This window comes from Electrophorus electricus, chromosome 22, assembly GCF_013358815.1.
Source record: "Electrophorus electricus isolate fEleEle1 chromosome 22, fEleEle1.pri, whole genome shotgun sequence".
In the NCBI taxonomy this organism is placed as follows: domain Eukaryota; kingdom Metazoa; phylum Chordata; class Actinopteri; order Gymnotiformes; family Gymnotidae; genus Electrophorus; species Electrophorus electricus.
Genome location: NC_049556.1, coordinates 6,601,085 through 6,616,669, shown reverse-complemented (window position 1 = coordinate 6,616,669; position 15,585 = coordinate 6,601,085). Strand labels below are relative to the sequence as shown.

Here is a 15,585-nt window from a genome sequence, read left to right as displayed (position 1 = left end):
CCTTGGTGTGGTCACACTTCGCCAAAACTGAGAAACTTTTGGAGTTTAATGAATACTAATGGTATTGCAAAAACCATTGCATATCCAAATAAACAATGATCTCACCGAGGTTCCAAGCTTTACCTAAAATGTTTTAACTATTTGTCGGGAAGCAGTTTAAAAAAAACCAAAAAAAACCCCAAACAAACAATTGAACTTAATGGTTAAAATAATTTTTTCATGAGCTGACATCCATGTACCCCATTTGCGACAAACACACTTTTTAGTACAAATAGCGGATGCACACGAAGCGGCATGTGCCCATTGGAGAGAGTGAACTGGACATCCGTAAAGCGAGGTGGGATTGGTTGTGGGATAACTCCATTTTGGAAACAGCTGTTCAGGACGGAAACTCGCTCATTGTTTTCAAGGTGTTGTCAAAGAAACGTTGGTCTGACATGTTATTTTCCATCGACATATTCCCCTCATTAAATACATCGAATAACTATAAAATGGTGGAAAGAAAATAGGGCATTTATCTTGAGAACCTAAACAACAGTCGAACGGCGTGGTAACAAGTGGAGAATACTAAGACGAATAAAGGTTAGTCGTTGATGAAATGTTGCATCGATACAAAGATTAATATGCACACACCGCGACATGTAAAAGAAATCGATATGGAAATATCAAGGATTTTTCTTTCAGTATTACAATAGAAGAAATGCAGAAGGTAAGGCTGTCTCATTAGACTTTTGAAAGGACAGACAGAGCAGGCTGATTTAGTGATGTACATTCGCATCCTAAGATAGAGGGGAACAGCTAGCTATAGCATTTTCTACTTTGTAAAGCAGACGACGTTAGTATGATCACACTACCCTGCGCAGATATGTATATATACCGTATTGTAGGGTTTTGCTGAATGTTAGCTAATATTTAAGAGCATATTAAAGAAAGGTTAACCTAAGAGCATGTTAGAATTCATTCTGAATTCTTTTGAACTTGCGCTAAGTCAATGTCCGTGTAGGCCTTTTGTAACTTCTCAAAAAGTTTTCGTGTCTTGAGCTAACTTGATATCGAAGATATCCCAAATAGAATTTGAACATGTTTTTGTGACATTGCTTGAAACCCAAGGGAAATAGTGAGTGTCCTTTAGGTGGTGATATCTTGGTGCCCTCTCTGTTCACTTCAAGAAGGACATAATTCTGTGTGCAACTCGTGGGAATACCATGTTTCACGTGACCACTAAGTAGCGACCATTAGGAGGTGTCCTTCTGCTTCGAGGCAGTTTAGAAGTGAACAAATATATGTAAAACATTGGTAATCTGAATAAATAAAAATATTGTTAATTTGTTGAAATTGTAGTTTACATTAAAAGTAGAAGTAAAAACTTATACAAAAGCTTTATCCACATGACATTATCACACATTTTATGCAAAGAAGATGAAAAGCAGATAGCCAGTGGAATGGCTGGTTGTCAAAAGTTTCATTGTTTATTTATTTTTAAATTAGATATATCTGCATTGTTTTGTTTGAATGTAAAATAAGAGAAAGTATTTTATTATTCTGAGGGTAAATAGTTGTTATTTATGCATTTTGCAGAGACAATGAATTCAACAAGATGAATGATTACATAACAGTATTATGTAAAATGAACAATATCATGAAAATGGTAAATCCTGTGTGAATCTCACAGATGATGCCAATTAGAGGTTAGTTTTTTTTTGTTTTTTTTTTCCTGAAGCAGAAACGGTGCTGCCAGCCATTGTTGAAGGGTGTAATATTAATCCTATTTTTTGTTTATAAAGACCTACATTGCCAAGTCATTTTTTAAAATCTAATTTGGCTTTGTGTGCTATCAGACCTGTTAATGTTGAGTTACACTTGAGGCGCTCAGCTAGAGCTGCTGAGTAAATTGAATGAAATGAACACAGGCATGGTTAAGTTTGTATGGATTTGCCTAGCCAGTCTGTCCTCTCTTCTAACTTGGAGCAAATCAAATCACTTTACGCCCACATCCTTTCCGATCAGTGGGAGAGAATAGAGCTGCAGCTGGGTGAGAGAAGCTTATGGCTGAGGGCATGAGCATCTCTCTCTATCCCTTTTCACAAACACAGAAGTTGATGGCACCAGTTTTTCTTCTTTTTCTTCCTTTCGCCAACTTATAATCATTCCGGCTCTTGGATATCTTTGTACTACATTACCTGGATTTGGCATGAATTTGGTAAGTACTAAAACCCAAGAATATTGCTGATTGGTTGTGGTCAGTAATACTGAAAGTGAGTCTTTGGTCAGAATAAAGCAATAAAAGAACATGTGGCTCCTCCTGGTTGCTTCTAAAAGCTGAATAGTCTAGCATTGCTCACCCAGTGTGTTACTTTGTGCTTTTTGGGGTTTTGTTATGCATTTTGTTATGTTAGTCTCAGTGAAAAGTCTTCAGCCTTCTGCTGGTCACTTTCCATGAACTACTTTGATGGACCCAGCTGAAGAGTTGTGTGGTAACCTGCAACTGAAATTCACAGAATTCCCTGAATTGATCTTTTCCTCCACTCTGTGTGTATAGTAGCTGGGTAGAGGTTCTATCCATGCTGAACTACATTCAGTATCCTCTGGGTGCTGACCTTCACCTAAGCTTTCAGAATATTTCAGGAAAATATTCAGGAATCCAAGACCTAAACACCATGCACAATTTTGGATTTTCATGTGAACCTCAAGGCCTCAAGAGTAAGCATTATATGCAGCTGTGTTCTTGTCCTTTCCCCCAACTGTGCACGTCCGTCACACAGCGGTGTGGCCCCTCCCACTCTTTTTTATGCTCCCCCTCTGTGGTGCCGCAGCATCAGGACATCCCACCTGCTTCATGTTAGATGGTGCGTGACCTGCCACAGAAACGGACAGCAACAAAAAATAGTGAGCTAGGCCAAGTTCTGCCCTTCGCTTTGCAGCAGTGAAGCAGTTTCCAAAGCCACTTTACATGTCTTAAAAACAACAGGTCTCAATTAGAACGTGTTGTGGTGGGTGGGATCATAAATATGTTTTAGCATTAGTTATGTACAGTTGCTTATGTGTATTCAACTCAGTTATTTGATGTCAGGACAGTAATAATGGCACTAATATTTAATGCACACATTGTTAATTGTTTTAGATAGATATTGACAGACCCAGCCTTTTCAATCTGCCATCTTTTATGGAGGCAAATTCTGTTCTGTTCTTGTACATGACAAAAAAAGACATTTGTGTTTACCTTTGCTATGATGTAACTGAAACAGGGTTGTTTATGGATATATAAGAAGATATATTTGAGCCAAATATAAGAAAATTATGAGAGGGCAATTGGTGCCAGATGTATTGTATTTTAATATTATATTCACAGCACAATTCTTACATAAGAAGCAGCGCAAAGTGCTTCACAGAAACAGTAAGGCAACATAAATGAAACTGTGAATAATATAGTATAGGGACATAAACAATGTGTGTTTAATATTAAAGGAAATGTAAAACAAAATTCATCCTTGAAATCGAGGCTTCTTAGACTTGTGATTGGCTTAAACATGCCAAAATAGCTCAGGCAAGGCTTGCACTCCCTGTAGAAAGCTCATTATTATTTAATACTTGATCTGAAATCAAAAGGTTTAATGGGCTCCACTTTTCTGTCTGAACTATCAGTTCGTGCATTAGTAAAAGGGTGACTGGCACAGACCTTGATCTCATTCATCTTTTTAAATTGTTGAGGCTTTGTTGTAGGAGGTAGTGTTCTGTTTAGAAACCCTAAAATGTTGAGTTTTGTGATGGAGTTCTGCATCAGTTCAAAGTATCAGTTCATTGTTTTCATTGTAAAGACACAGCCTTTTGCTCAGGTTCTATAGGGAATCAAATACCCTATTGAAATTTATCAAAATGACTCTTATTTAGCCCTTTGTCATCTACATCCTCTGTAGTGTTTGTCTTCCACCACTTATACCAAACCACAGTTGGCAGTTAAATAACAATTATTCCAAGTTGGACTTCTTGGTAATGAAGCTCCAGATCAGAACTCTAATTTACTTGTGTGATTACCAAGAAATGAATCCCAGAAATGAAATCCTCTTTGCCCTTAACAAATGTACGATTTGTACTGTATTAGGCAGATTTGCTTCTATCCAGTCTAATGATTTTATCTTCCCATCATCCTGTATTAGTTGTAAGTTACATTGACCACACTAGCACACTCTTTGAAGGAAGCAACTGTAGTGTAACTATAGTTTAGTAAAGGAAGCTACAGTTAAGCAGCTAAACCTTAACAAAAGAAAGACATTTATCCAGTTTAAAAACTGCTCCAAGCATTCGTTACCATAATACACGCACTTCTTATTGTTAATGAACATTTACTTTGAAGATGTAGTATATGAATATAACTAGATATTTTTACTTTGTGGACCTTTTAGTGCACTTTAGAAGATAGCATGCGAGTCATGTATGGGTGAACCTCAGTAATTCCATCTTGATCCAAGTGTAACAGTAAACCTGTAAACAGCCACTCCTCCATCCTGCCTGACTTCACCATACCAGTTTATCTTCTACTACAGTACCTAGCATTTTTAAAAAAGCACTGTGATGAGTGCAGTGTTACTTTTATTAGAGTGATGCAGTCAAAATATTTTACAGGAAATTAATGTACTAACAGAATTTTTTGTATGACTTTTTAGTTTTGTTGTTGGTTTATTTTTTTATGCAAAGTCTGGTCTTGGCACTAATCCAGAGATAAATACTTATACTAAGGTGGTGAGGGTGGGGTGTTATGAAATATCTGCATGAGAGTGTTACCTTTACATATAGAAAGGTCTGTTACAGTACTCACCAGAGAGTTACCAATTAAAAGCATTGGCAGTAGCACAGCGGAAAGAGGGAGGTGTTGAAACCCGAAGCGTCTGTCACTTGCCACCACTTCAGTATAAAGCAAAGGATTGCTTCGTGTTGTGTGTGAGAAAATGTGCAAATGTTCAGAAATATGGAGATTTGTTCCTCAAAAAGAAGAAGGATATGTAGAAGCTTTGAATGGCTGTTATTTGAATTGCATCTTAAAATGAAAGACACTGAACAGCAGTGCTAGTCTGACCAGAGATGCATGAACACCTGTAGTGGGCTGGCATTCTCAAATGGGCAGCTGTTTATAGGAGGGGAGCAGAAAGCAACTACTCTTTCAAATAAGTGCTGGCTTATGCAAGAGTGAATAGGGTAGTCTTGGAGTCTGTGCACTTATCTTAAGAGCAACTAAATGGATTGCTGTCTTTAGGCTGGCCAGTCTATTCAACTTGATTATGGGCAGCTCTCACATATCTAATGCTTGCTTGATAAAGTAGTGGCAATATTATCAAGTGCTCTCTCTCTCTCTCTCTATCTATCTTTGTATAAACTTTTATATCATTATTCTTCTACTCTAAGGGGGCATCATAGTTTGAGGACATTTGAAATATGGTAGTGCTTGCCTTTTTTGCCTTTTCAAACTCATCCATTTTAATGAATTTGTAAATGTCTCTGTTCAAAATGAAAATTAAATAAAAAAAAAAAACATTGTATGTTGTTTAGCTCATAGCCTTTTGAGTAGGCTTCTTCATAAAAGACTATATATTCATGTTATAGTAACTGTAGCACTATATGAAAATGGCTGCTGGATTTTTCCAGACATGCAGGATGTTTTCTTAGGAGATCTTTGATGAAAATTGTCTCTGGTACTTTTAAAGGTTTGTCTGGTACCACTGTTGCTAAAAACAGGCTCGTGGTCTGGTATTGCTGAAGAGAAAAAAGAAGTTTTAAAAGTTTGCACTGTAATTACTGTGGCCTTGGTAACAGTTGGGCCCTTGGCATGAAAGTAATTCATGATGACCTGTTTGCCATGATAGAGAAGTTTGTTTAAAAAAAAAAACTTGTTTGACCGATCTAATGAGGAACACGGTTTTAATGATCCCCTGAATGGTGCGTTGAAGCATTCATTTAACATATCTAAATGATATGTTTTCATTATGTGCAGAAAAGCACCAAGTGCCCCAATGAGACTTCAGCAGCAGTAGAAATCTACTCCATTCCTAATGACTCAATGATCATAGCTGCTGGTTCATATTCCTCCATTGACCTCCCTGGCCTTTGTTCATAACATCGCTGAGAGCTCCTGTTACTCATTGTTCAGAAGGCCTTTATTCATAAGTCAACAATAAATGCCACAGTGGAGGCTCTTAATGGAGTCTGTTTGGTCGAGATATAAACCATCCCTATACTGCACCTGGAAAATTTTTTTATATTTTGCATTATGTTTATGGCCAAGTGGCAAAGCTAACATGATTTGACAGCAGCTACCACTGAGAGTGACTTTCACATTGGTGGAACATTGGTAGGTTATCTCTGTTATCTGAAGCTTAAAATCAGAATGTGTGGAAATCTGTGCACTTCTAACATTCTGGTACAAGGCAGAGCTTCTGGGCTACTGTCTCTTAGAATGAGTTCCTCATGCTGTTTTGATTCAATAAGTTTATTTGAAATTAAGGGAGATTTTGTCTCATCTGGCCTAATATCTTCCTGAGTAGAAGAGACAATTTCCTACTCTGCCACTAATGTGTTTAGAAGAGGTAGTTGGTAACCACAATGTGTTAAATTTGAATAATTAAAAAATCTAAATGGGAAGTGCGCTGTGACTCTTTGAGATGACTAATCCAAAAGGGAATCCACTATGAGGAGAATGTGCATAACAATCATGCAATCTTCCCAGATGGTGCATACAGTGTCTGTATTAATCATATTAGTCATATAATCTATATATACTTATACTTTCTTGCAAGCAATGTTAATGTTAAAAAGATTTGTTAGGGCTCTCTGGGATAAGGATAACTGCATTAAATTCCAACCTCTCTGTCTTACATGGACTGCATTTCGACTAGAGATCATGTGGGTAATGTGATGTGTTTTGACCATACTGATCAATGGCAGAATCAACACTTCCTTAAAAAGGAACAGCATCTCTGGAATATGGAGTGACTTTAACAGTTTATTACATATATAAGAGGGTGGACAGGGCTCTTTTAAAGGCTCTTTTTAACCTTAGTGAATTTTCATATAACTTTAGACTCATCAGGCAGATCAAAACAAAAAGCACATTTGTGAGCCCCGTATTTTAACCCACATTCCCTCTCCCTTCTTGAGTCCAAATGGGAAAATGGTAGCTCTTTGGTTGAGGTTTTGACTAAGGGTTGCCCCAGAGACCAAGCTAAGCTGCTGTATTTCAGACTGATGGTGGAGGATGTTTTTTACCCATTTATGGAGATGACAGATGGGCCAGAGTTTTCCATACATCCTGCATTTACTGGTCTCATGCACACTATTTAAACATTCTTTGCTCATATCCAACTGCCCTTGGACACTAAAATATATGAACCATGGTTCTCTTATAACACAGCAAATGTAACCTTTTCTGGCACATCTCAGGCCATCTTATGCTGTATGGCGTTGAGTGTGAATACAAAGTAGTTCATGTTAAGTTCTGTGCTTTGTGCCATTGTGGGTATAAGTGAAATGCCCGTGAAAGCTGAAGCTGCTCACTTTCTTGTGGGTGGGGTGTTATTGTCAGTGCTGAATGCACACACCTGTTACAAGGCTTCTGCTGCCCACTGCAGCCACAGCCACCTCCGATGTCCTCTCCCGGTCTCCCTCCTCGGCACAGAGCTCCATTTCATTAAACTGGTGCACATCGGATTACAACAGTGAGAGATGCTGTAAACGCACTGAATTAAAAGCAGATAGGAAACACACAGGTGTCAAATGTTGAAAATTTGAGCCAAACAATACAGTCCCACCCCCACTGCTTTGAAGTCAAACCATGGCTATATTTAGACCACTTGTTTTGCTTATTTTTGCCTGAAGATTTTAGAAAACAGGCTAAAGTATTTCACATGTGACGGTGGTGATGTGTAGGAGCTATTTCTGATGAATTTTGGTGAGAAATAAATATGTAGAGTTGTTAAAATTAATTAAAATTCAAAATATGCACAATATATGGCTGTACCCTAAAGAGCACTGCATTATAATTGGCCTCCTTTAATTTTATGGAAAACATCAAGCCAACAGAGAATTCATCTGGGCAGAGACCTCTTAAAGGGGCAGACCTATTTTTCTTTACAATTAATCTCCTGTTGTTTTGTTAGCATTGCCTTTTAATAGAAGAGACATACTGTAGTACATTTAATATGTTAAAAAATAGGTTTACACTTAATTGCATCAGGCTTTGCTACAGTCAAATTGCACCCAATCATTTATTGTCTGGTGAAAATACCATTTATATGGACTCATTCTTGCCGGTTGTCTTAAAACTGAGCAGATTGTGTTTGTTGCAGAGTTCACCTTTAAAAGAGGTCAGGAAGCCCTACACATGTTATTTTCCCCCAGGTTCAGCTCTATTGGCTTTCTGTGGCTCACGGGTTTCTCCACTGGTGAGCATTGTGCTATCTGGCGGAGCTGCTTTGAATTCCACACTCTTCAAACTCATGTGAAGGAACTCTGAATGCTACCACATGTGAGTGAGGTCACTGAAAATGAGTGGCAAGTCTTTCACTGTAATAAATATAGGAGATGTTCTTGTTCTCAAAGTTTCTTTCTTGTCCTGAGATTAGGAATATCAGGAAAACGCCACCGGCATTATCATTAGGATTTTAAAAGGCAAGATCTAATAAAAACAGGCATCAAGTGGAGCAGCCAGTGGTCCCCCAAAAACTGTTAAACGAGAGTGAACAAACAGATGGGGCAAAAGACTGCCAAGTAATTGTGTTTTAAATGTGATTGACTTGCAAAATAGCGCCTAATAATGTTAGGGAATTATCACACAATTATTCAAATGTGTATATTGATAAGTTTACTGTAACAATTGTAATTTCTAATAATTGCAGCAATTGTAATTTCTTATAATTCAGCTGAATTTAGTCAGTTCTGCAATTAGTCCTTGCATAAGAAATTAAACAAATGATTTGGGCCAAAATAATGGACTCATGTAAAACAAATCATGGTAAAATTTATATAAAATTGAACACAGTGAAATGCAACAAATATCCAGCAAACATCCTTATGTTCACCATGCTACATCCTCCATTCATCATGCTGTTTTCCAAAGTTTACACTTCCTGAAGTTGGCTAAGCAAGGAAAAACTGCTAAGATAGTTGTTTGGCATTAGATGAGATGCCTGTGTTACCTGCTAATATAATTGGTTGGCATTAGGTTAGATCCCTGTGTGTAACAGGCTTATATCTTCACAGCAGCAGATGTTTACTTTCTCTCTCACACATACATACACACACAAATTGTCATCACTCTCAGGAAATTACTAATTGCTTAATCCGATCGGATAGAATCAAGTCAGACAAAACAAAATTGCTTTTGAATCAGGGTGCCAGTAACTGAATCATATGTCTTGATTGAGTTCATCATTGAGTTGATGTTCATATGGTTCCCCACCCCAATAATGATAAATGTTTTGACCATTTTTTAATTGAAGTCATTAGCTGAAAGAATGCCTTGGATGAGTCATAGTGATAACACACAATACTGGGGAAAACTTGTTAGGATGGTTTGCTTATTCAGCAGAGATTTCAGCGATTTGTTAGAGAATTAATTGCAGCTGATGTACTCTATAAGAATGTTTTTTAGACTTATGTAATGAGCACTAGCCAATTATATACATCACAACAATGTGGGCATCATTTGTAAGTTCACATGTATATTATTGTATTTAGTCAGAAGTATTGGGTCTATAATGCATTGTAGTTAGCAAGAGTAATGGTGTGTAAGTTCTATGTACATATAAACTTACATGTTCTTATATATATATATATAGATATATATATAATATAAAAAAATCACATCTCAGATGAGTAATTACCTTTACTGCTCCTTCTGCTTTAGAAACAAATTTAGTGTTATTACATTACATTTCACCGATTGTGTGTACTTGATGTGTGGATCATGTCTCCCTCTCTCTATTTAATTTCCTTGGAACATTCCTTGGTATTCTTTTATTCACTCTTCTTCCTGTTCCTGCGGTCTGCTTGTCTGAGCCAGGCCCACTGTGCAGCACTGTTGTTGCTGATGAAATCCCTGACCCACTTTAATGTAGGCCGAGAAGAAGCACAAAGGGAGGGTGAATAGCTAATATGCACAAATCACTAATTCCTACACACCCTGACTTGAAAGCAGTTTGATGTACTTAATACAACATAAAAGCTGTTGCAAAGCACTGAACAGATAATGTGTTTCCTGTTTTTATTCATCACTTATTAGTTTTTATCTCTCATTTGCTATAAGGCTGCAGTTGGAAACACACTGTCAAATAAAATGCCCTGAGTACAAAGCCAGTGAAAATTTGAAGAAAATGTTAGAACATTTTGTGAAGGTAGGCTAGGTGGTCTCATATAAATGTTTCTGCCACTGTTATAATTAGGCCATGAAATGAGTTCAGGAGCTGATTCTATTAACTTAAGTGCAGAAATAGAACCTCTGGAGCAATAATTACTCTAATTTTTCAAGTAACGTTCTTTCATGGATTTTAAGGAACTGGAGGGCTCGGGCAGATTCAATTAGCCTAACGTAAATATCTCTACTTGCCACTTTACTGGGTGTTGTATTCATCGGGCCCATGTAAAATAACATATTTGTATGTAGCTAAGTAGTATTGAGGTAATCAGTCATTCTCTTTGTGTGTGTCTCTGTTCCTCTTGCAGGTGGAATGAGAAGGCAGGTCATGGGCAGATGATGGATGTTGAGTCATCATACTCAGATTTCATTACTTGTGATCGCACAGGACGGAGAAATGCAGTGCCAGACATTAAGGGAGAAGGAGCAGTGGTGGGCACAGGTGAACTAACCAAAGACATGGCTCAGATGGCGCTGAAGAAAGGAGGTAGATCTGCTTCTGATAAATGTCTTCTCTGTGTGTGTACATGTATGTATGTATGTATGTAGTGCTTTGAGATGTACCAAATATGAACAAGGTCAATCTGTTCATTTCCTCTTCTGACAAGAGAAGTTCCTTTCACTATTGTGTGGTCCACTCAGTAAGGGAAGGGGCTGAATATGTTTCTGCATATGTTAGTAAGCCATGTTATCACTATCACTCAAGTGCTGGCAAGTAGCAGTGTAGGATGCATTTAAAAATATCTAGTGTATTTTGATTATTCTGTTTTGTGAAGAGAATAATCTATTCAGACATTTGAAAAACACAGAACAGTGATTGAACAGAAATACAATCAAGAAAGTTAGCTACATAAACGCAGGAGAAAAGGGCACTGGGGAACTAAACAACAGAAGTACGTTTTCTTATCTCAACAAGCCTAGGACAGCTAGCAGCTATGAAAACAAAACACAAAAGCAGGCTAAGGAAAATACAACATGGAATACAGGGAAATACAAGGTACTGGAAGGACTGGAATATGAAAAGCTGCAAACCTTTCCCAAGGGAGAGGTGAAGTGCTGTTCGAAGACCTAGCAGAGGATCGAGGCTTAAACAGCAGAGCTTAAGAGCAAGTAATGAGAGCCAGGCATTCATACTCAGGCAAGATGGAGTTTTGAGATTACATTGCCAAGGCTGTGGGGCTGGTCGGTAGAGAAAGAGTGGTTGGCTTGCTGGCTGGAACCCAGACATCCCTTCCCAGGAGCTGCTCCTGAGGCTGCCTGGTCCTGTCTCCTCAGATGACCATGGGCCCTAGGCTCTGGCTGGTCAGGTCGGTGCCGATGGAAGTCAATCAACAGAAGGGGATCCAGAACGTCTTCGGGAGGAACCCATGAACACTCTTCTGGACCGTAACACTCCTAGTCAACCAGATACTGGAGCTGTCCATCTCTCTTGTGGGAGTCCAGACAACTTCTTGGAGGGCAAATCAAAATTCAGATTCTTGGTGGATAGCCATACCCTCTCTCCAGGTCTGTAAACTGGGTCCTTCGTGCGGTGGCAATCAGTCTGTTTTCTGTTGTCTGAGAGCCCTATCCAGATGTATATGAGCAGACTCGCTTCGCCAACTCCATTCATCCTCTACCGGTACTTCTAAGTTGGCTGGGATCTAGGGGACCCAAGGTGATTGGTGTCCTGAAAAGGTACTGAAAGGGTTATAACTGAAGAATATTGAACAAGAATGTTCTCGGGATATTTGGCCCAAGGGAGTAATTTGTACCAGTCACCCTGGTGGTCTGCGCCATAACTATGCAGGTCATGGCTAAATTCCTGGTTGAGTCACTTCACTTGGCTGTTGGCTTTGGCAGTCTGGTAAGCTGTGGGGAATCCTGGGAGAGGGAACAGACAACATCCTTTGGAAAACTGTTCCACCACCACCAGTGTTGTTGTGTTACCTTCAGATTGTGCGAGGTCACTGACTAAGTCAGGTGTGTCCAGGGTGGTTGAAGTTTGCCAGCCACTAATTGTCAGCGAATCTTAGACTAAGCACATATTATACAATGTAGGTCTTCTCAAACTTCTAGATGAGAGCATGAAGACTGAACCACCAATAGCGATCTAAAAGCAGTTGAACGGTTCTTGTTACTCCTGGATTACTGGTAGCATTGGCAGTATTTGCCTATGCACCTCGGAACATGCACCTTGTTTGGTGGCCTGTCACTGGGACCAGGGTTACCAGCTGCTCTACTGGAAATCTCATCATCTCTGAGGACTGGAGTGACCAAGTAGGTGGGCTTGTTTCTTAGGCTGATTGTTCAGGGTTATGGTGTCTTGATAGGGCATCAGTCTTCCCAATTTTTGGAGCTGGGTCTGTAAGAAATTGTGAACTGAAACCATGTGAAGAAAAGCCCACCTGGATTGGCATTATGGAGATGAGGCCATTGCCACATGACTTGCACCTTGCCTTCCTCCGTGTGTACACCTTCTACTGTGATCACATACACAGACAGGTGTAACTGGCAGCAATCTTGCCAACAATCTTGTTCCAGCAATCTTGCCAACACCAACCTCACATGACCAATATGCTCCTTTATAACCACAATTTCTGAGTTTTAGAAAGGAGAAACTTGGACAAACAATGAATTTTGTAACTGAAATCTCCACCATTCATTACATTTCTATTATTTCTGTGGTTTGGAGATCTTGGAATCATGGGAAGGAACAGGAAGTTGACTCGCCTTGCCTTGATCCACAGATGGAACTGATTCTGAGACAGCCAGTAGCTGGTTTAGAGACTGAACCAGAGTGAGTTGATTAGTTTGTTGTACCTGCTGTGTGAGCTATTTGTTAGAGTTGGGAGATCTGCTGTTGTAGTGTATGGATAAATTGGCTGATTCTATCTGGGAGTTAACTGCAGTACCTAAAGCATCTTTTGGAAGTTGCCACACCATTCTGTGACGACGGGAGACCGGTAGACAAGGATGCACACTGCAGCAGGTTTAATTTGAAAATCAGCAGTGAATTAACAGAGACAATCAAGAAACTTAGTTTATAAGCACAGAAGTAAAAAGGCACTGGGACCTTAACAAGACAACTAGAGACAAAAACTACAGAGTATAAGAACATGGTAGGCTAGCTAAGAAAACCAAGCACAAAGGTAGGCTAAGAAAGATGGAGTCATGCAGTGCTGTGTGAAGAGCTGGCAGAGCTTTGAAGATTAAAGAGGAGAGCAGGAAATTATCCAAATCTATTTGAGATTAAAATTATTCCAAATTAAATTACTTGATGGGTATTTGGGGATAGTGCTTAAGTAGTCCACCACATAAATATGTAAATGAAAATAAATTAGCAATATCATATGTGTAATATATGTATTTCATGTGTATATATATTGTTAATAGGCTTGTTCAGTACTAGCAATTTGCAGGTTCTCTCTCCTAAGAGCATAATCCTCTCAAGTATAATTTTTTATATATTTATACTTTTTTTAATATAGTATTTTTATATATAAGCACACATGACCTTGGTGATCAGAGCTTGGAACAATCCATACTTCCTTAACCATTTCCTAACTGCATGGAATCAGTTCCACACCTGTGAATGGTGAACTGGGCAACACGCTTGTCTCTGTTGGATTCTTTCTTTTGTTAAGCTTGCTGTTGTTGAAGTTATGAAGAATCTTTTGACCCATACTGTTGATTTGCAAGTCAGCATTATTGATGACCTGTTGCATTCAAGAAAGCAAACATGCCTGGTTTTAATAATGTCTATAATGAGGAAATATCAGTTTCTTTCTCACAGTCTTATTAAATAATAATCTTGTCAGGAATTTCCCAGCAACCATTTTAGACTGAAGGCTTTACAGTGGGGCTTAGTGCTGTTTTCTCAGATAACTTCCTAATGTGATCACTTCCTGGCCACTAATAGGCATACTACAAGCTTAAAGGATGAAGTTTTGTTAATAGAAGTATTTATACATTTTATTAATATAATTTAAGAATAAACATTACCATAATCAACCATGGTAGCAATATGGATTTATATGGAAACAATAAAGCAATAAGAGTCTGTTATTTCACAAATATTGTTTTGCCTTTTGATTAAATACATGCAAAACACGGTACTTATGTCTTCACATATTTGTCCAAAACCCTAAGAACTTTCTCAATTAATACCTGTCAGATAGTGTCATATCAAAAACAGTCAGCAAAGATGCAGCTATGCAGATAGAAGTGCGCTGATGTAATTAAGGTTTGTGCTCCAGAGGTAGATGCTGCCGGGACTTCTCCCCCCGAGGCAGAGACATCAGGGAGCCTGGAACAGGAGCAGAGTAAAGAGCAAGTGTCTTAAAGATGGCGCATACAAGAGAGAAGATAAGAGGAGCACCCAACCCGCAACTGCCACTTTCTCTGCCATTGCCAACTCGTCAGACTAGCAGAAACAAGGAGCTGTTCCCACAGGAGGCCCCACCTCTAGCCATGTGCTGATATATACTCTAGAGACTCTGTCCTGGAGACATCACTACACAGAATGGATTTGTTACTACCACAGACTCCATTTTGAGGTCCCAAGAAGTTTGACAGGGTTGTATTGTCATTCCTAAGAAGAAGCGTGTTTTTGACACCTTTTCATTCTAATACTGAATACATTTTATGGGATTTATGGGAAATATGAAACTCTGGGCACAGAAGTTATATATGCTATCAGTCCAAGAAGAACAAAATGCAGCTGTTTGATATGCTGAGAAAAATTCACTTTGACATTTTTTATAGTAACAGGTGTAGTTGTAACAGAATGGAATAAAAAAAAAAAATACTATTTATTTCCTAATTTAGGTCAATGGAATAGTATTTCTATGTGACATTATATACTTTAAAGTGTATGTAACATAATTAACGATATTTATATAGTATGAGTTAAAGCTTTTTGCCCACTAAATGCCATGAATTTGTTTCCTTTTTGTATTGCAAGTACCTCAGAATAAATGGCAGTGACATTATTGCTGTGCTTAATGTGTTGCATATGGTAATGTGCTCACACTACAGAAATATGTTGCATACCATATATGGGTAAATGAAGGTATATTCCTATTATTTCATATTAATCATTCATATTAAACATTCATATCAATCATTAGGTAACATATGTGCCTTGAGATGTCTGTGGCATTTTTTAACATGGGATGTTATACTAGATAAAAATTATTGCTTCC

The 15,585-nt window shown here is 38.4% G+C and overlaps 1 protein-coding gene across 1 annotated transcript; it reads left to right on the top strand.

Annotated features, from left to right (window-relative positions):
* The first annotated feature begins 345 nt into the window (after positions 1–345).
* pkig (protein kinase (cAMP-dependent, catalytic) inhibitor gamma) lies at positions 346–15,585 on the top strand. Its single transcript, XM_027016499.2, has 4 exons — positions 346–582; positions 8,386–8,512; positions 10,708–10,886; positions 14,638–15,585. Coding segments are annotated over exons 2-4 (267 nt in total). The 5' UTR covers positions 346–582; positions 8,386–8,510; the 3' UTR covers positions 14,724–15,585.